Source organism: Malus sylvestris, chromosome 9, assembly GCF_916048215.2.
Source record: "Malus sylvestris chromosome 9, drMalSylv7.2, whole genome shotgun sequence".
NCBI classification, from domain to species: Eukaryota; Viridiplantae; Streptophyta; class Magnoliopsida; order Rosales; family Rosaceae; genus Malus; species Malus sylvestris.
The window spans coordinates 25655501-25667940 of NC_062268.1; the positions used below are offsets into that span (position 1 = coordinate 25655501).

Sequence of the window (12440 nt, forward strand, 5' to 3'; positions counted from 1 at the left end):
ATGCCTCAACCCAAGTACCAATTAATTCCAAAACAAGGGGCAGAGTGCGCGCTACGTGATGAGCAATGCCATTGGCTTGACGACGAATATGGGTAGAAGAAACTCCAATGACTGATGCAATCAAAACTTTCGTGTCTTCAATAATATGCCCAATCACGGACATATTAGGAGAAGGATATGTTCTTCAATAATTATTGTTTAGAACATCACGTTCATGCTAATAACGTGTTGTGGAATAATATGCCGAAATAATGAGGAAGTTTGATATGAATCCAATTTTGTGAGCCATTATTAAGTATAGTCCAGTATTTGTTTGATTATTAGGTTAAGTCAGATGACTCATTAGGTTAAATGCCCCTAAAATAATTAGAAAGTGGTGGAAAGAGAGGGATGGCTATAGAGAAGGGGTTTAACTGTTTGTGAGATGTGTATTTTTTTTTTCTGGCCTTGTGTCTTTATTTCTACTCATCATTGCTAGGTTTTCTTTAACCCTTAATAATAGGACAGATGTCCTAGATCGTTTTGGATTCTACATATGTTTACAATCACATTCCTAAAATAACTCTATTCGCAACAATAAACAAGATGTTTACTATCACTTCCAAATAAAAGCTTAAATGAATAAGGGCTCATTTGGAAATACATTTAAAATGACTAAAAGTACTTTTAGAGAAAATGTTTTTGAGTTCCAAAGCACTTGAAGTGCTTTTTGCAAATAACAGTTATATGCCTTCTAGGAAGCATTTTAAATGCTTCTTTAAGATTTAAGCATTTTTACTTAGAATTTGTTTCAAACACATTTTCACTAAAAACGCTTTCACCTATTTTAAAACACTTCCAAATAAACTCTAAATTTTACTGAGAACCATAAGTACATAGATAGAACACGAATGTTCGTAGCTCATAAAAACTATATTTTCAACATAAAATAAATTAATCTTGCTGATCATTTGAATCAAATTCACGGTTTTTGCAAGTGGGATTGCAAGGGTAAGGGCAATCAATATTTTTAAACGGAGTGCGGTCGTAATACCAGTCTCCAACTGCCTTTGCAATTGTCTGCATAACACAATAACACGTTTCAGTTTTTCATTTTAAAACCGAATGAACCCAAGATTGAACGAAGATCACGGTACTCTTACCGTCTTACTCAACATGGGAGAATCAGTTGCCAGCCATGTCTCCTGTGTTCCGATTTGGCAATGAGCGTAGCAGGAGTCGATGAACAGTCCGTTAGATGAAGAACTGCTCGCACCAGCAACTGCGTTTAAGAACTGTAACCTATATTCTGAAAATATATTCCAAGACGAAAAGACAAGTTAATGTTCCAGCACACGGTTTTGTTTTAGCAATGTTGCAACATGCCAAAACCTTTTCTTGGTCAGATCCAACAAAGCTTCTATATATTGGAACTCGTGGACAGTGGTATGAAGTGAACAGGCTGCTGGCATGAAGTGGAGGAGGGTTTTGAAATACCTTGCATGGTTTGAAGTTGACTGGGTGAGCAGTTCTTTATACTAAGCTTGCAATTTTTCCAGGCACCTTTAGGATCAGCAACACCCGGTGCCAAAATGTTCTTTATCTGAGAGGATACACCAATGAATCAGAAAAACATGCACCCTAACATCTCCGAATGTGGAAAAACGAGTAAACAACTATATATATTTGAAGATCGAGAACTAGTAATTGTTGCTTGTTAGCATATTTCAGGTGACCTCTAATTATCATTCTATTCATAAATTGTAGAATAATAGGATAAAATGCGCACAAATTGAAACAAAGAGATAATGTCGTTGCTCCTCTCGTCAAGTTCAACAAAGAAAGCATTATAAAATCTATCCTTGCAAAGTTACAGCAGAAACATAAGTGACTGTAAATTGTAAGTGTCAAGGATAAAAAAATGAACCAAGAGACTCAATATAAGGCTATGGAGAAGGTTTTCCTAAGAAATTAGATAAAACGAAGTATATAAGGAAGGCATACAATTCATAAAAAAAAAAAAAAAAAAAAAAAAAAAACAAAGTTATTACAATTACAAACCAACTGTTACTCGATTATATATTCGGGGTCACATATACAGGATTATATGTCATTGAACTTTAGGAAAACTATGTTCAATAACACAGAACAGTAGACTAAACTCGAAAGTGCAGGATGCATTCAAGAATTAAGAGAATCAGCTAACCTGCCAGGAATCATAAGCTGCATTGACAAAAAATATTGGTGTCCGGGTTTGGGGTACCACATTTTGTGGGAAGAAGCACTGCAATATTGTAGAACGAAATATCAGAAGTAATAAGGATAGGGCGAATAGCAAATCATACAAGAATATAAACACATACCAGCCCTGGACTCATTCTTGAAGTGCAGGATGCAGGTAGGTTCTTCGCCGAACCCTGCACAAAACATATAGATTATCAGTATTAGAAGCTAACGCTTATCACATGCACAGAACGGAGGCCTGAGAGAGATGCAATACATGTAGCGCAACCACTTCACTGTAAAAGGTTTGAATGTATTGTGATCCAGACACAGTCTTCCTGTTAGTCATTGTAGGGATTTAGAAACTAGAAAAGTTTATAAATATAATATTAGGTCAAGCTTTCATGACTAAAGATATAAAGTGCGTGCTTAGCCCTTACGCATTAATGAAGTAACCAGCATCTGCTAGACATTTTACTTTAGTACCCACAGGTAGGAGAGAATGAAAGTTATCACAATTAAGAATCGAGGCCAATCCGCCAGCCGAACAACCAGATAGAAGAGCCTGTCATCACAAGTGGTAGTGTTGAGTTATCGGCTGTGAGGAAAGGATGAAAAAAAATACATATGTAGAATGGTGCATACAGTTTGAGCGTTTTTCATTCCTTTTGCCAATAAATCATCAATGATGGCACGGAAAACCCTTGCTCCTCTGAAGTGAAGATTTGTTGCCTGATCAAATTAGTTTTGATTAGATACATGTCATGTGATGGGAAAGCAGAGGGTGGGGGAGGTACAATAGACACCAGGTTTTGACTTTTGTATCAATTAATGTAAAACATGGGTTGCTCATTGAACCTTAAAAAACTTACTGGGTCTACTGCTTCAACATCACCAGTGAATGACGAGCCATCACAGTACCTAACTTTGATTCTATTCCAATTGTAGAAGTCTGGCATTGAAAAGAAAATTGATTTTTAGTGTTAGCCAAAAAAAATAAAAGAGAAAAATGAGAGCTGTGTTCAACTACTGAGTTATTCTTAAGATATATATTATTGTTTCGACAGAGTTTCACAGCAAGGCAAAACATTAATTGAGATACAAAAACTATTAATGAGGTACAAAACCTAACCGAACCTGGATTAGTCTGTTGCTTGTTACCAAGAACCCCAGAAAAAGACATTGTCTTTTCCATTTTGGTTGATGAACCGCGGTAATTATTCTTGCGATCAAGGCAAGTTGCAACGCTGTTACACCATCCTCCACCCTAAGAACGAATATCAATGCAAAATTTTAAAATAACTAAGCTTACTAAGCTAATGAATCGTCCACCTAGTTGCATGGACAAGAGAAAAAGGTTTAAGGTACAAGACCTCTGAATTCTGGATCTATATTTGACTAAAGTTACAACAGAGCTCAGATACAATAAATAGTTTTCACTTCGTATTGAAAAATTGGAGATAAATGGATTTTAAGTTTAATGTTTGAGTAAATGTAGAAATTTAGAGAATAATCTGAATAATGACTTTGAGGTACGACTTGAATCGTTTCCTTAAAGTGTTATTTGCCCTCACTCGAATGAGTTTGCTAAAGGGTTCTTGGCAAATCACTTTCAGGATACAACAAAGTATGGAATATTCAATTAGCAAAACCGAGCCCTTAAAAATAACTAGAAAGAAATTGTATGAATGTGATGGAGAAAATAAAGAGTAAGGAATGTAGACATAAATTTCTGAAATTGTGTATGAAACACCATGCCATAATAGGTATTTATAGGCATTAATGCACCCGTTCATTGAGTCCTTTCAATTTAGTTGAAGATATACAACTCTTCTTAAAAGTGTTGATCCAAAAAACATATCTTTTATTTAGAATTTTCAGAAAATAAATATTGATTAATTATATCTTTTAATTCTATTCATATAATTTGAGTAAGCACCATGTCTTTTAACCAAAAGTTGCAACCATTCAACAAAATATACAAGGGTTGAATGAAACCCAACCTTTTGTGCCGACTGTACACATGCTGCACAATGCAGCACCAAATCATATACATATATATATATATATATATATATATATATATATATATTCTTGAAATATTCAACATTTAACATTCCCACCCTTATCATTCATCTTTAAAATCCATTTTAGCATGATCGGAAAAACACAAACCTCCACGTGAACCAACCAATTGTTGATTCCGGCACCAAATCCCTTGTCAAAGTGGTAAGCGGGTGCGCTCCCATCCAAACACACTGCATAGAGTGCCAAATTTAGAAACACCACTAAGATAAAACTCAAAAGAAACAGACATTGGAACAATGAAACTTTAGGTAACAGACTCAATTCTAATCAGTTGGCTGTGCGGTGTGCAACCCTATTTCTCACCAGCTCCTTTAGCAACTGCATTTTCGACGAGAGTGATTCCCACAGGGTGGCTTTCTGCTTTCAGCAATATCAGTAAACATACTAGAAGAGTTAACCATTGGCCTAATCTTTTACGGGCCATTCTGCACATACAAATTTTCAGCAATTAATATCCAGAGCATTTGCCAACTTTAGTTGTAGACTCCACTACACAAACACAGTACCATATGTTGTCAAGATCCTACGAATTTATTCTTTACTGAAAAATCTCTGTCTAAATCTAGTAAAGAATATGTGTCTATACAGTCTGTATATTTGTTATATATTTATCAAAGGTATCCCCCATCAGGGACGGTCCCGAATACATTTAGTTGAAAACGAATCCTCCAAACCGGTTTGGGCCAACAAAATCTTACCCTTGATCTTTGTACTGTCAAAGGATCCAGTTCCATCTGAACCAAGACCATGACTCTTTATCCATTCAATGCATAGAAATCAAATTTGAACAAATATATAGAAAGAGAAAAAAAGTACAAATCCAAAATATAGAAAGAAAGCAAAAATTTACACATTACTTAATCATCAATTCCAAATAATATATTACATAATATTACTAACAAAATATATGAAACTGTATAACTTTAAGCCATTAAGTTTAATCAGCTTGATGGGGTTTTATGAAAATAGAGAACCCAAATTTCAAACTTTGATTAAGCTCATATAAATACATGTCTTATTGTAATCCAGTCAGAACCATTGCATAATACAAATGAACACAAACTGAATCAAAGTTTTGATTTCTTAAGAAAACCAAGTGATAAGAGGAAACTAAAACAGAACAGATTTATCTGCTTACAAAATAATAAATACAAAACAATAGCATTTCTCCCTAGTCTGTACCTGGTAAGAATAATCTGAATGAGATGGTGGAAGAAAGTATGTGAGAGAAATCCAGTTGAATGCTTGAGCTTATTCTTCCAATTATATATATAAATATATAATGTGTGTGTATGTATATCTTGTGTCACAGTTAAGTGAGATGTGAAGAGAGATTTTGAGAGTATTTGTAGCAATTCTGGTGAAGAAGATAAAAGCTACATTATTGGTCTGCTGAGCTGCAAAGCAGAGAGGAGAGAGAGGAAAGAAACAGCTAATGACTAGGACAAATCTTGTCGGTGTACGCGTGATTCATTTATTGTGAAACCACCTACATGAAACAGGTTCTTCGTCGTCCTTATTGTGGCATCCAGTTTTAATAAAACAATTATACGTACAAGTTTCTAAGCATATCACACTTTTACTAGTTGTGAGACAATGAATAAGTTATATATAAGTTGCTTCCAAAGGACTAAGATCCTCTTTGAACTTTACACTCAGGAGCCCACAGATTGGAAAATTTGGACGGTCCAATTTAAATTTTGCAATTCCCATTTCGGCCCACTTCATATGGATTTAGGAATTTAGACCATTCAATCTAAATTGTGCAATCCAGATTATCAGTCAAAGGGCGTTTCTAAGGTGTAGACAAGGATTTAATGGTTAAAAATGGACGAGCTCACGAGTAGAACCGGGTCGTTGTTACCCAGTGCATTTAGAAAATTTTAAATTTTTTTTATTCAACTGGCATGTTTTTGTATGAGGGAGGGAAACAGGGAGCAAGCAGGAAAAAGGGTTGGCTGTTGCGCGCGGGGATTTTCTCCCTTTTGCCGACTTTTGGGAAGGTTTTATACTTTCCTTTGCTTGATTTGTGCCACATGTCTTTGATAACTTGTTCATTTGTGATGAGTCGTATGCCACGTGAAGCTTTGTGATGCATCATTTGTATGCAACGAAATTTACATGTCTACAAATGCTCCCACTTCAAGGAGCGTTGTAGGCATGTGCTTGCCACACTTTTACTCTAAGACAATGAATAAGTTATATATAAGTTGCTTCCAAAGGACTAAGATCCTCTTTGAACTTTACACTCAGGAGCCCACGAATCGAAAAATTTGGACAGTCCAATTTAAATTTTGCAATTCCCATTTTGGCCCACTTCATATGGATTTAGGAATTTAGACCATTCAATCTAAATCGTGTAATCCAGATTATCGGTCAATGGGCGTTTCTAAGGTGCGGACAAAGCATGCAGACAAGGATCTAATGGTTAAAAATGGACGAGCTAACGAGTAGAATTGGGTTGTTGTTACCCAGTGCATTTAGAAAATTATAAATTTTTTTATTTAGCTGGCATGTTTTTGTATGAGGGAGGGAAACAGGGAACAAGCAGAAAAAAGGGTTGGTTGTTGCGTGCGTTGAAGAGGGAAAGGGAGGGGAAGAGAGGCATAGAGAGGGAGCTGGAGTTTGGAAAAGATTTGAGGTGGATTGAAGTTGAGTTGCGGCTATGACCCAGTAATCCCATAGCTTTATTTATTTATTTATTTTTCAGTTGATGTGTTTTTGACGGGGAAGGAAGGGTAGACTAGGGTTGTCTTTGCTGGGAAAGAGGGGTAGAGGGGCAGAGAAAAGGAAGTGTTGAAGGGTGTGTGTATGCGCTCGATTTATAGTGGACTGAAGTTGTGCTTGGATTGGAGCTGACACGGTTAGTTCATCCACAACCTCAGAAGAAACCCAGATTGTGAAGGTGAGTGTTTGAATAATTGCAGAATCTATGTTATAATGCATTTCCATTCTAGTGTGGTGTGTTTTTTTTTTTTTTTTTTTTTTTAATCAGGGATTTGAAACCATAATGGTGGGTGGTTATCAGTGGATTTAGTTGTAATTGTGAAAGTGGATTTTAGATATATAGGTGTAAAAGTTATGCTGGCTTGTGATAAGTTGTGTTGTACTTGTGTAACTTTGTTGTAGGACGACATTGAAGTATAATTCGATGGGGTGAGGTACACGTAGAAGAAATTGTTGTCAAAAGACATGATGTAGATGCAGGGAGGGTTGAATTTATGGTACCAACAATAGACGAAAAGTTGGAACCAAAATTGAGAATGGAGTTTGATTCGTTAGATGAAGGGTATAGTTTTTACAACAATTATGCACTTGTAGCGGGGTTTAGGATTTGGGAGCATAGTAGTATAAGGTCCATTCATGGTGATGTTAGTTAAAGAAAGAATTTGTTTGTTGCAAACAAGGGAAAAAGAGGGAGGATGGTAACCCAAACACAATAAGAAAAGAAAAAGGAGAGATGCTAGAACTCAGTGCAAGACGAAACTTGCACTGAATAGGGGCAGTGGTTGTGAAAAGTTTGTTGTAATGACTTTCAATGAAGGACACGACCACCCTATGTCAAGTGATCACATCGTTAAGTTTTGGAGGCATAGAAAGCAATGATTGGACAATGCGCAGAGGCTAGGATTTCCCTAAGTAAACAAGTGGCTTTATTAGAGGTGCAAAGTGGAGGAATTGGAATTATTGGTTGCACCCCTAAGGATATGTATAATGCAGAACAACAGTTGCGAGCTCCTCTTATCGGGCATGATGCCAAAATGTTGAAAGAGCATTTCAGGATGAGAAAGAAAAAGACAATTCATTCTATTTCAAGATGGAGATTGACGAAGGCGAAATACTTGGGAATTTCTTTTGGGCAGATGCTAAGTCACGACGTGTTTATGACCTTTTTGGTGATGTGATTGTGTTTGACACCATTTTCAACACCAATGTCCATGTGATGATGTTTGCTCATTTGTTAGGAGTTAACAACTAGGTCATACCACGGTATTCGGTTGTGCACTCTTGAAAAATGAAAAAACTGAGAGCTTTAAGTGGTTGTTTGAAGAAATGCTTAAGGCTATGTCGGGTGAGTCGTCAAAAGTCATAATTACGGATCAAGATGGAGACCTAGCAAAGGCTATTGGCAGAAAACTACCAACCACGTTTCACTGATACTGCATATGGCATATTAGTAACAATTTCATTAACAAGGGTTGGGTTGAGGGCGTTTTCAAGGATTTGCATGGTTGCATATGGGCTATTAAAAGCAAAGAAGACTTTGAGGCAAGGTGGAAGATGTTGGTAGAGGAACATAAGTTGGTTGATAAAACGTGGCTTTAGGACATTTATGACTTTTGTGCACAATAAGTTCTGGCATTTTGTAAGCACGATTTTTCCGCTAGATTATCGAGCAGTCAGCGTGCCAAGTGTTGTCATTCCTTTTTTTTTTAAAGCCATATGTGCACATGAAGCACTCTTTGATTGATTTCATCATCTAGTTCAATCAAGCCCTTGGACGACAACATCAGAAAAAGGTGGTTGGTACTATAATGATGAAAATTGTGCCCATTCATTCCAACTTCACACGGTTTATGTTTGAAAAGTTTCAAGTGGAGGAATTGAATATTTTGACTTGTTTTTTGAGAGAGTAGTTTGGGGAAGGGAATGAGGCAGCGTACGACGTACTTGAAAGGGATACGGGGGTGGCAAAGATGAAGAGGTTGGTGTTTGATATGACCTGTAAATGAAGTTGCAAAGAGACGGAGTTTCGGGGACCTTTTTGTCAACACATATTGGCGTATTTGAGAATGAAATATATAAAGTTGTTATCGGAACGTTACTTGTTGAAAAGGTGGTTTCAAATAGCCAAATGCAGCATTGCTTTGGACACAGAAGGGAAAGAAGTGGGTTAAGACACCGACAATTCTATCATGTCCAAAAGGGCTCAGCTTTCAAAACAAGCTTCAGACTTAATTGACAAGGAGGTGATGTTGGAGGAAGGTGCCGCACTTCTGTCTCGAACTTTAAAAGCGTTGAATATGAAGATGAACTGTTTAGGTGGTGGTAACTGTGATCGGAAAATAAAACAGATTGGACATGGAGGCAAGAGTTCCCAAACCTAGGTGCTTAAAGATCTCATTCAAGTTAAAAGAAAATAGGCGTTGAAGACAAGTACAAAAGAGAAGTGAAGTAAAAAATGGAGACGCATGGGTGGAAAGAAGAATTGTCCACGGCCAGACACAAGGTACGAAATGTAATGAAATGAAATATCGCTTATGGTTTGGTTGACAATATATTTATAGTTGTAATATTTGAAACAACCTTGGATCGTTTTGTAATTGTCCAGTTCCTGCCAAAGTGAGCCCAAAGAATGCACACAGGCTACACTGAGCCCTCATTCATGGTGATGTTACCAGGCAAAATGAAGCTGCTAACCCTAAGCCTAATTCAATGCCAACCAAAGCAGTAACATTGAACTTACGAGCGGTAATTTAAGAGTGCTAGATGATTTTTACGAATATATAATGAATGACCATTAAAGAGGGTGTGAAAATTAAATTGTGGCTATTCATTTTGTATGCAAGATGTGTTAACTTGGTAGGGGATGCACTATTATTTACCTTGGCCACATTTGGTTTTTCAAAGTTTGTGTGGGTCAAATCAGCAATGGAATGTGTGATTAACTGCAGGTGATATGTTATTAGATCCTATGAATATTTGTTAATACATAGGAACGTCTGTGAAACTTATACTTGCAAGACTTACTTAAGCTTGAAATTACAATATAGTTACAAAAGTCCCTAGAACGTGTACATAATTAGGATGGGAGCAAATATATAGGAAGGGAGATATGAGGCTAAGCATTTGTGTATGTGTTGTGAGTCGCCTTCACGTACTTATGTTTGGTGTACTCACCACCATCTCTGACGATGTCTTCCACTTGGGAAGACATAATGCAGTCTCAATCATATCCAGACCGAAGCTAATGAAGATAGGAATGAAATTTCTCAAACCCATCATAAAAAGTGGAGTCACACTCTTCTTGGAACTGCTTTGTTTGCCATGAATACATTGACCTATGACATACATCTTCCTTAGCTTTTTCAACTAGTTCTTCATACTTATGCTTTCAGCTAAGTATTAGGTGTTTTACTTTGCTGATTTGCACCACACCTCGTTTAGCTGTTGTTGTAATGTAACCAATGTGGACTCCTTTTCAAGGCTCCTTCTATGCCACTCATTAATTGAGCATGAGTTGGCAGAAAATTTGCCCTTTGATTCTGCAATTTGATCAGTTAGATGATCGGAATCATCGTCACTCCCCGAGAGAGCCATGACATGTGTGCCTAAACCATGGCTACTAAATTGTTCTTGCATGCATATCATAGATGGTCAATTTAGATATCATTTAATGGCACAACAAGCCATAAATGAATGGAAATGGATTGTCTATTTACAACTAGATTGTTAGCAATAATCTATCCAATTCTTTACCCTTTTTTGTGTAACTACATTAGGAATGTATTGTGGACAAACCAAATGTTGTCCAATGACTTATATTTGGTTTCCATTTGTAGATGATCAATTTAGATGTCATTAAATATGTGACCAACAAAAGCTAGATGTAATTGACTTATTCATGACTGTCTATTGTAGGTATATGATGGCTTGTGAACAGTGGTGTTTAGGCTGTCAGGAATTGAGTTTACAACTTCTTGTTCATAAAAAATCGTTCCAAATCCTAAACCTTTTACTGTAATAACATTAAGAATGTGCTGTGGTGGCAACAAAATGTTGAGTTCATATACTGTCACATTTAATAGGCCAAAAAAAATTGACAGTTTTGTGTATGTGTGTTTTGGAGCACATATGAAGACCAATGTCGGCCCTTAGACACTGAAGTGAGACAAAAACAGAACTGAGAAAAAAAACTCAGTATTACACATAAACATGTGACTACTCCCATATCCAATGTTGAAGAAAGTGTACAAACATTTGTGTTCCAAAAAACATTTAGTCATCCCACTCCCACATCCAATTTTGAAGATATTCTACAAACATTTGTGTTCCAAGAAACATGTACTCATCCCACTCCCACATCTAAATATGAAGACATTGTACAAGCATTTTTGTTCCAAAAAACATATACTCATCCTAGCCCCACAAACTTAAATAGGTGAAGCATTACCATAACCAAGGACCTTGTGTACGATTACTTGAAGAATTTCTTGATCATTGAGCATCACAAGTTGGGCATAAAACTTCATAAAATTAACCCATTCGTGCGCAACATGTTTCTTCCTCATTTCAAATTCCTCCTTAGTGTAGGTGCACCCCTTCGAATTGTCCATTTGATAATTTTCATTCAAGTGTTTCATATGGTGGATGCCAAATAACAACCACGTTGTCTTAATCTTTATGTCTCAATTTTGTTTTTCAATAGTACTCACCTCCCCACGAATACGTTCGATTTCCCCTTCCTACTCAAGGTGTATACTATTCCAAAGAAAAATACAATGTGTTGAGATATGTCTACTTGAAAACCATGGTTTTGAAAAACGTTAAGCGTTATTCGAGCGGTGAGTTGGGGCCTAGGTGGACGCCGAGGCGGACTAGGCAGATTTATATTTTTTGAATAACATATAAATAAGTGCATGTTTACACAAAAAAAATCATACATGTTGATAAAAATAAAATACAAAACATACAACAATAAATATTTATTTTACTATATAAGTACTGTATAAACCTTAAAAGGTTTTTTTTTTCAAGATCATAACTTTCAAATTATTATTGAGCCATATTTTCTTTAAAAAAATTGAAGATGGGCCTGCTAAAAATCTTCAAAAAATTATCACAAACTTTTAATTAAAAACATTTTACTAACCCTAGTAAAGTTAGCCGCACCCACCTAATTTTCTTTTCAAGTTTAATCTCATATGCTATTTCTTTCTTTTGTCTCATTCTCTGCACAGACCAGCGACTTTCCTCTCACTCTCCCTCCCCATCCCTCCCCCTCTATCCCTATGCATCAAATTGTTCTATCTTTCCCTCTCGATTAGTGCCTAGGTGGTTGCCTAGGCCGATTTTTAGAACATTGTTGAAAACACATGCTTGTAAAGATGCATAGCAGCACTTGGCTGCGGATGCCTGCTTCTTGCCAC

At 36.5% G+C, this 12440-nt stretch overlaps 1 protein-coding gene across 2 annotated transcripts; it reads right to left on the reverse strand.

Moving 5' to 3' along the window:
* Nucleotides 1-824: 824 nt before the first annotated feature.
* LOC126582840 (pectin acetylesterase 8-like) lies at nt 825-5668 on the reverse strand. 2 transcript variants are annotated; one of them, XM_050247065.1, is made up of 13 exons: nt 5473-5668; nt 4594-4715; nt 4378-4460; nt 3340-3469; nt 3075-3154; nt 2848-2934; nt 2643-2767; nt 2480-2540; nt 2343-2396; nt 2186-2263; nt 1477-1582; nt 1143-1288; nt 825-1059 (listed from the first exon to the last, which is right to left on the reverse strand). In XM_050247065.1, the coding sequence occupies exons 2-13, from the start codon at nt 4712-4714 to the stop codon at nt 934-936; spliced, it is 1197 nt and encodes a 398-aa protein (XP_050103022.1). In that variant the 5' UTR covers nt 4715; nt 5473-5668; the 3' UTR covers nt 825-933. The 2 variants fall into 2 exon arrangements, with proteins under 2 accessions (XP_050103022.1, XP_050103023.1); XM_050247066.1 differs by lacking the exon at nt 5473-5668 and having other exon boundaries at nt 4548-4696.
* Nucleotides 5669-12440: the final 6772 nt, after the last annotated feature.